General features: G+C 35.9%; 1 protein-coding gene across 1 annotated transcript; it reads right to left on the bottom strand.

Moving 5' to 3' along the window:
- Positions 1–5,154: 5,154 nt before the first annotated feature.
- LOC126967971 (uncharacterized) lies at positions 5,155–7,440 on the bottom strand. The gene has a single exon (XM_050812701.1). It carries the CDS (start codon positions 7,416–7,418, stop codon positions 5,499–5,501), a length of 1,920 nt encoding a protein of 639 aa, XP_050668658.1. The 5' UTR covers positions 7,419–7,440; the 3' UTR covers positions 5,155–5,498.
- Between the last annotated feature and the right edge of the window lie 7,748 nt (positions 7,441–15,188).

Here is a 15,188-nt window from a genome sequence, read left to right as displayed (position 1 = left end):
CAAGTGGTTACCTGATGGTACACCTTGCTTACTACAATAAAGTGCCAATTTTTAAGAATATATTTACTGCCTACGTCGCTTTTTAATGAAAACATAAGAAGTGATTGTACACTATTGCTCGGTGGCAGATAAAGGCGCTGCTATAGGAGCTAAGGCATTTATTTTCTCAAAATTGATTCCTTTAGAATTCTTTTTGATGTCATTTCTAATAACTACTAGATACTACTACCGCTTCGGAAACAAATGGCGCTAAAGAGAAGAAGCGGCCAAAGAAACTCTCCCAGCATTCTTTTTTTGCGCTCTTTACTTTAATAAAAATATACAATATTGTACAATCATTTCTATCGCTATAAAATAATCACAATCTAGTCCCAGGCTGTCCGATCATTTCGATATTCAACTGTGGAGTAATAGGATGTACGACAGAGCCATTTTTTTATAAAACATTTAAATTTATTTATAGATAATGCCTGAACAGTGGCTGGGACTTTATTATAGAAGTGTATACATTTACCCTTAAAGCTATTATGTATCTTATGAAGCCTTCTAGAATTAGTTAGAAGCAATCCCTTATTTCTAGTGTTATAATAATGAAAATCACTATTAAGAGCAAAAGGGGTTAACGGGTTTTCCATTGGTTAATTCTGGTCAGATAATCCTCCACTCTGAATGTATTTAGTCACTTTCGTAAGAGAGCAATTTTTTTTATTTTAGTTCAATATTTTTTAAATACTAAACTGTCCTTAAGATGTTGGTCGAAACATTTAATTCTTTTTACGTCTCGGGCATCATTTCTATGAAGCATCATTATTTAGTAATGATTTTTATTAAAATAAGTTAAGTAAGAAATATTTAAGATGTAATACGATTTTATATATCATGTATTTTAGTGACGAGACGATCTACATTTTTTTACAATTCATCTGGTAGTAAGTGATACGCCCTGCTCATTACAATGCATTGCCGCTCAGGATTCAAGAAAAATTGAAAAATTTTAGCGGCATCTCTTTTGCGCTGGTCATCTTGAAATTAAAGATCAGTCAAAACAAAACACAAACAGTGTTTGCACCATATACTAGCTTTTAGACAGACAAAACGTGCCAGAGAGAAGAAAATCTTTAAAGAAGATAGAAATGGAAAGAGAATCTATAGAGACTGTAACTGATTTTGATTTACTAGTCGTAAACAGTCAGCAACGTTTGTCAGGTAGTCTACACGCTACTGCTTGGCAATAGACAAAAGCGCCCTTGAGTACATTTTTTGCACGTATATGGTATACTTTCTCCCACTTAAGAAATGTTTAAACATTATTTGTCGACTATTTCTCAATATTAGATTGATCTCTGTCCTATAGGACTATAGGATATATAGATATATCTATGATCTATATCCAATCTCTTGTCATCAAATCATGGGAACAGAACGCCAAGTGACGCGTAAATGATCTGTGAATATTCTCAACTCGTGCTTTGTTGGCATAAAAAGGACACCATGCAACACTTGCATATTCAAGATGGTTGCAAACTAGGGAATTATTGAGTAGGTATAATTTTAGTTTTTAACCGACTTCAAAAAGGAGGAGGTTATCAATTCGATCGATTTTTTTATGTATGTACACCGATTACCCTATTTACGTAATTCTTCTTTTGTTCAATGCGAAATAGGTGCAATTTGGTCCCATAAAAATTTACATTGTTTGGCCCTGTAGTTTTCACTTTATGAACATTTATATGAAAATTTTTGTCTACCTGGATGACATAATTGTTTTCTGTGTATTGCTTCTTTTGGAGTTTTCATTCAGGTTGATTATATATATTATTATTAACTGAGACTAAAACGTAAAAAAAAACTACGTTTAAAAGCCGACTTCAAAAACTGAAAAGTATCAAATAACTAAAAATTTAATTTAATACACCTCTTATGCAAACCTTTAACTTTAATATTAATAAAATACTATTATTTGTATGTGCTACATATTGATAGCTTTGAAGTCGGTGCCAAGCCAAAAGTAATAAAGGTACCTACACTCGCTACGCGTGACTTAGAGCGGGATAGCTTCGTCTAGAACCAAGCGGACAGACACGCGTGGCCAGACAACCTAAATAATAAGTAAGTAAGCTGTTTATAATATTCAGTTTTATTTTGTTTAGGGCTTGGCACTGACTTAAAACCTATGAATAGTAAACACATATAAATAATAGTATTTTATTAATATTGAAGGTAAATGTTTGCATAAGCGGTGTATTAAATGTTTTTTTTTGTTATTTGATACTTTTCAGTTTTTGAAGTCGGTTTTTTTAAACGTAGTTTTTTTAACTAATTTGAAACCTTTGGTATTTCTTCTAAGAAAACCCAACATCTGTGCTGCTTCAGTGGTACAATGTTTTATATGAGAAGTGAATGAGTGAAGGCTACAGTACTGCTCACTTAAGTAGGTACATTATTTCCAACGAACATCAATTATATTTCAGTCAACTCCCGCCGTTCCATCATATTTCTTGTATAATCTAGCAAATATTTGATAACAATATGATGCAAAAAATGCAACATGAATCTAGAATTATCAGATATAAGATTGTATTGAAAATCACGCGTGTTACGAAATAGTGTGTGAACTAAACATACGTGTTAAGTAAGAGGCAAACATTGTTCTGTGCTCCTTTTGGATCCATGGGAATCGATCCCACGGCCTCGGTCGTTGATTTGTTAAATCATTTTATAACAATGCACCCTTTGGTGTTTATCTACATTTTGTAAGTATATTCATAATTAGGTTTTAGTAGGTTTTACGCCCAATAACAAACACAATTTACGCATTACGCATTTTCATTAAACGTTCTAATATAAACAGAATTGATTGTTGAAAAAAACCTTTGAAAAGTGCTTTAAAGCTGCAAGTTATAATTATTGTAATAATGACTGAAAAAATTCAGTTTTACCACTTTTTTTTCGGGTATGTGATATTTGCATTGCATGTCTGAAATTGAAATAATATTGTTATGCATAATGTTAAAACCAGGGACAAACATGAACTTGTAATGCCTACTACTCGGTTAGGTCAAAATATGAAGTTATACGAAATTCAAAAGAATTGTTAAAACACTTATGCTTAAAGATTACTATAAAATAAATGACTTTCTTTATGATATTTTACGTTCAGTAAGTGACTTTAGATCCGATTTTGAATAAAAGTATTTGAATTTTTATATTCAGAGTTCTTTTACACACAACCAAAATAGTGAGTGAGGAGACTTTCGCGATGCCTACGCATGATCTCAATAGGTCTTATTGTCACAATGATAAAACCTACTAAAAATTACTCATTTATTCACATACCCTCGTAGAACCTACTTCGTAAACAGATAGTAGTAGTGTTCGCAGGGTTTTCCTTGCTAAATAGGTCATGTGAGTGGTACTGACTGTACTGTACCTTTTATCCTGGCAATAAATAGACCAGTAGACTATTCATTCATTGAATGTCACTTTTGAATAGCCTTTTGTAAATAATATCACATTGATTATTTCACTCAGATCGGGAATATAACGTCTGCTTTCTGGGCTCACGTATTCTGGAGCTAGAAACTCTCCGCTGAAGTAAATAAACCAGCTTTATTTACTTCAACGGAGAGTTTCTAGGTGGGCAACTAAGTATAAAACAAATTGAGACTAACTCAATGATATTTAGAAGTATATAATATTATTGGACTAACTAAGTACTAATGCAAGTGAATCTATCTTAATATATATATTTCTTGTATGCGTGTGTATGTCACTGAACTCCTCTTAGACGGCTGGACCGATTTTGATGAAACTTTCTGTGTGTCTTCAAGTGGATTCGAGGATGGTTTAGATTCACAATTGAACTACCTCCTAAACGGCTGGACCGATTTTGATGATATTTTTGTGTGTTCCAGTGAATTTGAGATTGGTGTGTGTCTTCAGGTGGATTTGAGAATGGTTAAGATTCACAATTAAACTACATCCTAAACGGCTGGACCAATTTTGATGATTTTTTTGTTTGTTTCAGTGAATTTGAGATTGGTTTAGATTCTCAATTCCGTCCATATTATATAATTCTCCTGCTCATGCGTATGTTAGTGAACTCCTCCTAACGGCTGGACCGATTTTTCAAATTTAAGACGTGTGTACAGGACAACGTCTGTCGGGTCCACTAGTCTATATATATAAAAATGAATTGCTGTTCGTTAGTCTCGCTAAAACTCGAGGACGGCTGTACCGATTTGGCCTATTTTGGTCTTGAATTATTTGTGGAAGTCCAGAGAAGGTTTAAAAGGTGAATAAATGTGAAAATGCTAGGAATGAAATAAAAACAACAATTTTTTTTACCTTTGATGTGTCCCCCGTCGTTCAGAAAAATTGAAAGAATACTTTAAAATGAATAACTAATTAGAATCTTTATATCTTTCTAACTTTCTCAGGAGGTAAAAAATAAACTTAATTTTAGGTAACTGTAGTAGGTAGATTAACTACAGTTGTCAACTATATATCAGATTATTTTAATGTAGGTTGATAAATCTTAAGCTTTGTCAAAAAATAAAATTTCTGAACCCGCACCAACAAAACAAAACAAAAAGTTTATCAGAAAGCTTTGATTTGATTAACAGACTGTATCATAAGTAAGGAATAACGTGTGTAGTTAATCGGAAATAATAATAAAATTTCATTCGTACCGAGCATTATTTTATTTGTTTTTATAAAAAAGGATTCCTTTTGTTTGTTTTAAGTTTATTTTATACAAAAGTTTAGATATTTTATTTATCGATTGAGACAGTATGAAGTCTGCCGCGTCAGCTAGTAATATGATAGAGTAGAGTAATATGATAGAGCTAGCGAACGAGAAGAAAAAGTATAACATGACTCTAAAATAATATGTCAAAATTTCTCAGACCGACAAATTGCAATAGCCATTGCCGTGAAGGTTGTCTATTGTGATTTTGAGAAAATATGTTGAGCAAATCTTGAATTTGTTTCCTAGTGGCATTTGTATCGTAAGTTAACTTTTAACAAATTTTTGTTCAAATATAATGGACTGAATCAGCTATTCTTACATTGATAAAGTAAACAAGAAATGATTGCGCTATATTGTCCAAAGTGATTCTTGTTTATAGTGAAGTAAAAAAGAAAAAACAAATCTATGTCAAAATTCTGTAATAAAATATCTATCGTATATTTACAAGGACAAGATCAATTAATATTTAATTAATATATATGTAAATTACACCATACGCCATTGAAATAAAAATATTTTAACAAATTATCTGAATATATCAATGATAAATAATATCTGCACAAGAATGGGTAAAGTCGTTGATGTCAAAACTTAGTGTTTTATCGCAAGATATAGGGGAACAAAATATCATTGTTCCTTATAAATGCTGTTCATTTGTTGAAACTAAGGGACTTTTAAATTGCTGTATGTAATAATGCATTTAAAACAGTTTTATTCCAATCATAGTGTAAATACAAAATGATGCTATCTAAGGTTTCGCTGTATTCGTGGTAGGCTCTTCTCCAAGTATTTGGACATTTCTCACCTGCTTCCTCGTCGGCGCTGCCGTCGTCAGCTCCGTAGCAGGCGCAGGTGTTGGCATGTAATCCGGACTTATTGCGAGAATCAACATCTTCAAAAGCAACGCTTCCCTGACTTCTACTGGAAGATATTCATCTGGTTCGTCGATATTATTTGTAGCTGATGTTATTGAATCATACGGCCTGTAACTTCTTCTTCGTGGTACGTATCTATTGCTCTCGTATTGGTCATAGTTCTGATTTGAATAGACTTCATCTCTTTGCCGATATTGTGGCTCACGTCTATACTCATACCGGTCTTCTTCTTGGTAATATCTAGGTTGGTATTCTTCTCGTCGGTAGGGTTGATTGGGATGGTACGGGGTCGGCATCAGCTGATCCATCAAGCTTTGCAATCGATTTTGTCGGAGTATCAAAATTTGAAGCAAGCGTCGGAAATCTCTTGTGCTGACAGGGGCTGTTATTGATTGCATTTCCTCATACGGGTCGTATCGTTGCAGTGGAGGGCGATATGAATTTACGTATCGTGTTTTATATCCTTGAATGGGCACGCCTCTGTCATCTACTGGTATTACTCGTGTGACAGGCCTTACATCGTATTGCACATGATCATGAACTTTTTGTTGGTCTTTCAACACCTGTGAGTCCAGTACTTTGTCCTGGTACTCGTACTGGAGAAAGGGCCGCTGGTTTCCAATCGGTATTGGAGCACCAGGGTTGTCTCGCAAATATTCATCAGTTCGGAAATTTACTGCTGCAGGTGGCCGTTGATAAATAGGTTGATTATAATATCTTTCTTGTTCTCTATGATCTGGTATGTGAACAACTTGTCTTGGACTTGACGTTACAATGTTCTGTTGATCGTATATTCTACCGGTGCTTGTTTCTGCGGTTTCCTCATTATGTTGTATGTCTTGATACTGTTGTGATCGTTGTCTAGAGTTTATCAGGGAATGTACGGGTAGCAGTCGAGATCGAGGTGTTGTTGTGAATAGAGGTCGTACGGTTCCATGAGACATATGGCCTCCATAGACATCAGTGGAATCATCCCCCATTGATTGCTGTAGATTAACCATGTGATGGTTGTAATTTGTACCTGACAGCTGGCGACGTATACCATTAGTTTTGGTCACATCTAACTCCTTTTCTGTTACTTCTTCATACACTGGTTTCACAGTTTGCGGTGGCTTGCTAGTTGTAGATTTAGCTATGAGATCATTGGTAATTGTCGCTGATATTGGCTTTGATAATTGTGTCCTCGTTTTTACACGTTCTTCTTTTAAATTAAATAGACTATTTGTTGTTGTTTCATCAATTCTATCTGTTTCAGTTATTGGGTCAGATGATGTTGCTCTAGTGGAACTGGACACCGGTCTTCTCCTTGGTATCGCTTGAATAACTGTCCCTCGTGTAGTAGCACTACTTCTAGTCGGATAAACTATTGTTGTTGGTCTTCTGGTTGTAGACACAGTTTTATTCACCCTCACTACCATCATAGGTGTACTCATTGTAGATGTAGTTGAGACTGGAATAGGTGTACTTTCACCATTAGAGCTGTATGTGACACGTTTGATCTCACCATCCTCGTCAACATATCCAAATGTACCTTTCACGTTACCTCGTACATCTCTGCTTTCAATTTTAAAAGTTCCGTCATTTGCTTCATAGCCTATAGTGTAAGACCCATCATCGTTAAGACGACGTATTTGCTTTACTATTTCCAATTTTGTTGGATCACCAGTTTCACTAGCCTTAAGGATTTCTTTTGTTGTTGTCGCCGATTCTGTTGTTGTTTCATTTTGTTGCGAATCGGTAGTAGATACCGCTGAACAGGTTGTAAGGCAAACAAAGAATATTAATGGGATCATTTCGGTTTGATAAAGGCAGCCACATGACGGCACTATGGCATCGGCCGCGAACAATACTCTCCTATATAAAATGTAAAACCCCACTCATATCCTAAGCGTGTGAACGCTTACGCAAATCATTCTATTGTTGTCACTATATTATCTGAAGCGGGAAATCTTTTTTCTATGTGGCTACAAGTGCTGTAAGATTACAGAATAAAGTTAAATAGACGGAACGGATTTGGAAAACTTGTGATGCCACTTTGTGTGATCGGGAATAGCTCTTCAAATTAAAAGTTAAATGTAAATGTAAGTAGGTATGGACTGTTTGGATTTGGTCTTTGACTGGAATAATATCTTATTTCAAACTTTAATGTTTCACGAATTAATACTTTTAATTGCTTTAATTGGTTGGTAATATACTGCATAAATATTCAAAAAATAAATAGAGAACCATTGTTTTTAAAAAAATAGTATGAAAAAATATAAATTATGAAGTAATTGAATAGAATATTTGAAATAAGAATATATATAATATTAATTTATAAAAACCGGTGATGATGAAGGAAATTTCATTTTGATTTTAAACTAATTTCATAATCTGCAATCGATTGCTGCCTCTCGGTGTTGTAAAACATTTCAAAAGATTTAATTAAAATAGGATTGCTTTAGACGTAACTTGATTTGGCTCTGCGAGCACCCTTACGTAGACTAAAGTTATCTGAATTTGCGTCATTGAACTCCTTAAAAACTCCTTTTAATATAATAGCATTTTCAATTTTAAAATGTACCAAATGGATATTAGGAAATTAATATCTCAGAATTGGGAAGAAAAGGTGAAAGAAAATTAGCAGGCCTCCTTTTACTCTAAAATTTTGTGACATAAATCTACTAAAAGTACTAAAACGGGGGGGGGGGGGGGTATATCCATTCCCAGGGTATCAAGAAAGGCATTCATATTATAGTATAGTTTCTCATATAACAATAATACTTTGGACTTTTTCATATTAATTTAAAAAAAAGTGAAAGTGAAACTAGTAAGCCAAGAAATATAACAATTCAGTAGGAGCTACTAGAGTAGACTTAACAGTCGCAGAAACAAACTTGCTACTTAACTTCAGGATCGTGGGAACCTTCACTTCACTTGACTAAACCGCCACAGTATTCAGGGAGTTGCAGCAAGATTCGTGGGCAATCAGAGTCTTCTCACTGGAAAAGCCTCTCCAAATACAACACCAAATTACAGTCATATTCTTCTTCTTCATACGGGCGCTTCCCGCAACTTGACGTCATATGCGCCTATTTTGCGTGCGAGGGTGGTAGAGGCTACTCCAACCAGCCAAGCTCCTCCAAGAAGTCACCCAACTTCTTAACGTCTCGGAAGACTTCCCGAAGAGCGCCTGGTGATCCCAGGTGCTTCGCCCTGTAGTTTGCCACCTCACTACTTTCCAGAAGAACGTGAGCGGCTGTTTCCTCTGCCCCAGGCAACCTCTGCACAGAGGGCTATCCATGACACCTATATTAAAAAGGTGCCTGTTAAAATTGCCGTGACCTGTGGCCGCACATAATATTAATCTTAGTTGACACCGATTAAGTTGTAAGATTTCCCTTGTAAAACGCAAGTCGGCGCAAAGTAAAGCTGCTTTGGCTCGCCTGCACTCCTCAAGGCAATCCCAGTATTGTTGATGTAGTGCTTTTATCTTTTGATTTAAGTGGTTCCTGAACAAACCATGTGGCAGAGGCAGGAAAGGCTCTGGTCCAACCGGTTGGGTCTCAGAACCCCTCCTAGCTAGTTGGTCTGCCGCCTCGTTGCCCCTGAGCCCACTGTGACCTTTGATCCACTGAAGTGTTAAGTTGTTGTTTTTGCCAGCAACCTTATTTAATGCTGAGTGGCATTCAAGTAATAGGCTGGAATTGATTATCTTACCTTGAAGGGATTGTAATACCGATTTCATATCAGAGAGTATTCTAATGGTGTGATCTTGAACCTGTCTGGCCAAGATAACATTGGCAGCTAGCAGAATCCCCATGCATTCAGCCTGGTATACAGTGTTAAGCTTACCCAAGGACTCGGATATGCTGATGTTTAGATCTTCTGAGAAGACTCCCGCACCTGTGCCTGAATACGTCTTCAAACCATCTGTGTAGATGTCGAGCTCATAATGTGTAAGGACACTGTCATTCCTTTCCTCCAGCTATATTCTGTATTTTTTGTCAAAAATGAATGTCCGCTCTATTTTATCACTAGCTGCTTCCACAAGTGGCATAGCTGACCATGCTTCTGAAAGTATGCTAAGATGTCTTACTTTGTCAATTCTCTGTGTTTTCAGGTGTTTTAATCTTAGCGCAGCCATTGCCGCTTCTTGATATATGAATAGGTGGAGCGGAGGGATGCTCAGGGCTATTTACAAGGCGGCGGTAGGAGTTGTTCTCATGCATCCCGTCACCGCACATCATGCTTGTCTTTGAAATTTTTGTAATTTGGCGATGCAAGTTGTAAGCCTGATCCTGGTTCACCACACTATACAGCCATAAGTGAGCATTGGTCTCAACACTGCTGTGTAAAGCCATAAGGTGAGCTTTGGTTGGAGACCCCATCGCTTGCCAATCATCTTGCGGCATTGCCATAAAGTGATACTCGCGGTGTTGATTTTGTGTTCTAGGTGGCTGCTCCAGTTCAGTTTGCTGTCTAGAACCACACCTAGGTATTTGACCTCTTTTGATATCTGAAGTCTTGTATTGAAGATGGTGAATTGAATTACAGTCAGATGGAAATTACAGTCATATTCAGTGACCATATTGTTGAATATGTGTATGTCTATTGCCAAGACGCAGAATACAGAAAGAATAAAAATATAAGAAAATCATTGTATTATAAATGTATCTGTATTCTCTACATCTACAGATACATTTATAACATACCTACCTTGATTTTTTATTTTGTATTTTTTTATTCATGCTTAACATATGTTGCTTTGGTTAATAATTCAAATTAATGAAATAGGTTATCGATGCAGTGTACTGTTAAAATAAATTTTGACAAATGGACAGATTTTAAAAAGAAAAATAATTTTTATTAAAAATAGATTCCCGTTGATTTGTTTGCGATCATTTTTAAGTCTAACGATCAAATAAAGTTTATTATTTTCTCTTTCAATAAGTGATTTATATTTCAAATCAAAATATTTTAATTTGAATAGATATCACTCGACGCTGTCTATTGTATTCTTAGGCATGGTATACACAATCTGATTGTTTAATTGTCCATTCGGTGTATATGCGTGCCTCGTACAGTATCCAGTCTTAGCTTTGTTCGAGACGATCGTTCATCTTTCTGCAAATATTTATTAAAAGTAAGCGGTCTAATTACTTGACTGTCTGGTGATTGTATAACGTTCCCACGGGCGAGTCAATGTCAGCTGTAATTGCGCCGTATTGGGTCAATCTAGATTCAATTCTTTGGAAAATAATTACAATTAATAATAGCAGTTCAAGGTCTAATTTTCTATTGTGCATACTAGCATAGAAACCAAGGGTTTTCGCTCATATTTTTTGGATAGGCTGGAATTGATTATCTTACCTTGAAGGGATTGTAATACCGATTTCATATCAGAGAGTATTCTAATGGTGTGATCTTGAACCTGTCTGGCCAAGATAACATTGGCAGCTAGCAGAATCCCCATGCATTCAGCCTGGTATACAGTGTTAAGCTTACCCAAGGACTCGGATATGCTGATGTTTAGATCTTCTGAGAAGACTCCCGCACCTGTGCCTGAATACGTCTTCAAACCATCTGTGTAGATGTCGAGCTCATAATGTGTAAGGACACTGTCATTCCTTTCCTCCAGCTATATTCTGTATTTTTTGTCAAAAATGAATGTCCGCTCTATTTTATCACTAGCTGCTTCCACAAGTGGCATAGCTGACCATGCTTCTGAAAGTATGCTAAGATGTCTTACTTTGTCAATTCTCTGTGTTTTCAGGTGTTTTAATCTTAGCGCAGCCATTGCCGCTTCTTGATATATGAATAGGTGGAGCGGAGGGATGCTCAGGGCTATTTACAAGGCGGCGGTAGGAGTTGTTCTCATGCATCCCGTCACCGCACATCATGCTTGTCTTTGAAATTTTTGTAATTTGGCGATGCAAGTTGTAAGCCTGATCCTGGTTCACCACACTATACAGCCATAAGTGAGCATTGGTCTCAACACTGCTGTGTAAAGCCATAAGGTGAGCTTTGGTTGGAGACCCCATCGCTTGCCAATCATCTTGCGGCATTGCCATAAAGTGATACTCGCGGTGTTGATTTTGTGTTCTAGGTGGCTGCTCCAGTTCAGTTTGCTGTCTAGAACCACACCTAGGTATTTGACCTCTTTTGATATCTGAAGTCTTGTATTGAAGATGGTGAATTGAATTACAGTCAGATGGAAATTACAGTCATATTCAGTGACCATATTGTTGAATATGTGTATGTCTATTGCCAAGACGCAGAATACAGAAAGAATAAAAATATAAGAAAATCATTGTATTATAAATGTATCTGTATTCTCTACATCTACAGATACATTTATAACATACCTACCTTGATTTTTTATTTTGTATTTTTTTATTCATGCTTAACATATGTTGCTTTGGTTAATAATTCAAATTAATGAAATAGGTTATCGATGCAGTGTACTGTTAAAATAAATTTTGACAAATGGACAGATTTTAAAAAGAAAAATAATTTTTATTAAAAATAGATTCCCGTTGATTTGTTTGCGATCATTTTTAAGTCTAACGATCAAATAAAGTTTATTATTTTCTCTTTCAATAAGTGATTTATATTTCAAATCAAAATATTTTAATTTGAATAGATATCACTCGACGCTGTCTATTGTATTCTTAGGCATGGTATACACAATCTGATTGTTTAATTGTCCATTCGGTGTATATGCGTGCCTCGTACAGTATCCAGTCTTAGCTTTGTTCGAGACGATCGTTCATCTTTCTGCAAATATTTATTAAAAGTAAGCGGTCTAATTACTTGACTGTCTGGTGATTGTATAACGTTCCCACGGGCGAGTCAATGTCAGCTGTAATTGCGCCGTATTGGGTCAATCTAGATTCAATTCTTTGGAAAATAATTACAATTAATAATAGCAGTTCAAGGTCTAATTTTCTATTGTGCATACTAGCATAGAAACCAAGGGTTTTCGCTCATATTTTTTGACATTGTCAATATGAGTTACAATTTATCCTATTGATCCCGACATCGAATAAAGCAGCCCCAAAGAAGATCAGAAAGATAATATTTCCTGTTGAATGTTCGATGAAACCTTTAGATCCATGAATTCGTTTTGTCAAAGGCACACTTTTCTTCACAACTCATCATACTACCGGCCAAAAATACCACAATAGAACTTAATATTATGTTATAAATAAAATACTTAAGTGTATAGAAAGGAAAGCTATAGCCTGTCTAAATGTGAAATATATAGAGAAATGAGTTGCAATTCAAATGGTATGCATAACGTGACCATACGTCTTTCTTTCTGGCAGTCTGTCCCAGGGTCCCCTACAAGGCCGACATACTCCGCTTTTGGAAACAAACCGAAAGATTATTAAAAATTTATTGTAATATAGTGCCTCTCACGGGAAGCCAGTTTCGCACGGGAAGATGACCAGATGTTTGGAAAAAAAAATTTTCAGCCGACACTTAATACGACTTACAAGTCACGCTACTACTAGGGCGTGCGTACCCACTTAGCTATTTTCTGTTTAGTGCTTTGATTATTTTGTATTATTCTATCTTATGTAATAAAAAAATTGTAAAACACTAAAATGTATTATACTATTCAATTTCGCAGATCCAGCCCCACCCACTCTGGCAAAAAAATAAATCGTCACGTTAGGTATGCATATATAGGCTTAGGTCTTCAGATTATGTTAAATTCGAACAAATATGGATGAAACTATGTAAACTCAGTAGAACACAAAAACATTTGATTGTGTGCGGAGATTTCAATATAAATATTCTTGAAAATACTAATGAAGTATTTTTAACATTAATAGCTTTCTAAGTTTGTGTAAATCACAACATAACAGATTATGGACCAGTAGGTCCATTTGCGTCATTGAACTCCTTAGAACTGTCTAGTAAGACAGTGTGAGACTACTTCAATCTGTCTAGATAACATATTCAGTTCCATACTAGTGCAAAGTGTACAAAAGTTAGATTTGAAGGAAATGGAATGTTTTAATTATTGTTAAAGGAAATTGTAAGATCATTAAATTGTCTAATGAAAAGTAGAGATAGATTGCTTAGATTGTTTGAAGGCAAGCAATACGAACACTAATCCAAATAAGCTAAATCATTTTTAAACGTTTTTCAAGGAATTTGGCTGTAGTTTAAAATAAACAGAGATCTAAGTTTCTGATTGCAATATGTTTGCTGATTGGGTGACTGCGGGGATTAACGAAAGTAGGCAATAATTGTAGGATTTGTACTCAGAAAGATATTTTAATAGGTCTGAAGAATTTCAAAATTATTTCAAATCCCATTATTTATTTAAAACTTTTGAAATTTGCTATTCAGTAATTATTCGATTAATAAGATTAAAAATAGTGCCGAAATTGTTAAATTTAAACAATTTGTTACTTTTAAAATTATATCACTTCTGGAATTCATTATATGAATTAAAATTGTAACCAAAACTTATGAACGATGCGGGACTCGAACCCGCTACCTTTTGGGTTCCGGGAATTCAATAATAGAAATGCGAATGAAGCTCTATCAGGAAAAACCATTGCATACTCACCAAGATGCTAACTGGGCATTGTCGCCTAAACTGGCACCTGGGTGTAGTAGGAATTAAAAACGAAAAAACATGCAGATTTTGCCTTAAGGCCGATGAAACGTCACTTCATCTCCTCTGCGATTGCGGCCCACTAATGCATAAGCCCAGGTGTTGTTTGTAATACTCGCGTTAAGAAGATACTGCAGTTCGTAAAGGCAGCAGGGCTTGACGACAAGCTATACTTTTAACTATTGTGTTGGCCACTAATAAGTATTATTGGCCACAATAGTTCAATTCTGGACGCGGTGTTACTAGGACTCATCAGGACTAGACAAATAGCCATCCATTCCAAATAGATAAAATAATGGACCACGGTGTGGTTTGTCCTTCTCTTCCATAAAAAGCCGCTTCTTTCTTCTGTTCTCTCGTTGTTCCCCGCGCGTCAAGCATTTCTTCACGGGAGGAGAGCAGCTACTTTCATTTGATGCTTAGCTTATATGGGCTCTTTCTCTCGCTAGAGTGCGTAGCTCCTTTAGCACTTCGGTTACATAGCCGTTTGTAGCATCTTAGGCTTCCTGTGATTCCAGCAGTATGGTAATATCTAATATTTTCTGTCTGAATCCTGTTTGTGCTTTTTAATGACTCTTCCCATATACTACGGGCAGCTTTAATTCGTGGATATATGAAGAATACGTGCTCCGCGTTTTCATTTGTCATAGTACATGTAGGGCATTTCGGAGAATCAACATGCTTAAACCGGTGCAGGTTTTCGCAAAAGCAACCAAGTCTAGAAAGCATTTGTGTAAGGTAGTACCCAGCCTCTCCGTGTTTGTGGTCCAACCATACTTCTATTACTGGCATGAGCCGATGAGTCCACCTCCCTTTACTTGAGGCGTCCCAGTATGCCTGGTAATGACTCAGGCTCCTTTTTCTTTCTTAACTGCTCAGTTCGGTTGTGGTCAGGTGGGAGCTATCTCTTCTGAGGAAGTAGAGAGGGCTAGTATTTCTTGTGGTA

This window comes from Leptidea sinapis, chromosome 14 (genome assembly GCF_905404315.1).
Source record: "Leptidea sinapis chromosome 14, ilLepSina1.1, whole genome shotgun sequence".
Taxonomy (NCBI): Eukaryota; Metazoa; Arthropoda; class Insecta; order Lepidoptera; family Pieridae; genus Leptidea; species Leptidea sinapis.
This window is presented reverse-complemented; position numbering and strand designations above follow the sequence as displayed.

Bases quoted from the DNA above. Each gene is read 5' to 3' on its own strand.
- LOC126967971 (XM_050812701.1), bottom strand. From the start codon at position 7,418: ATGATCCCATTAATATTCTTTGTTTGCCTTACAACCTGTTCAGCGGTA.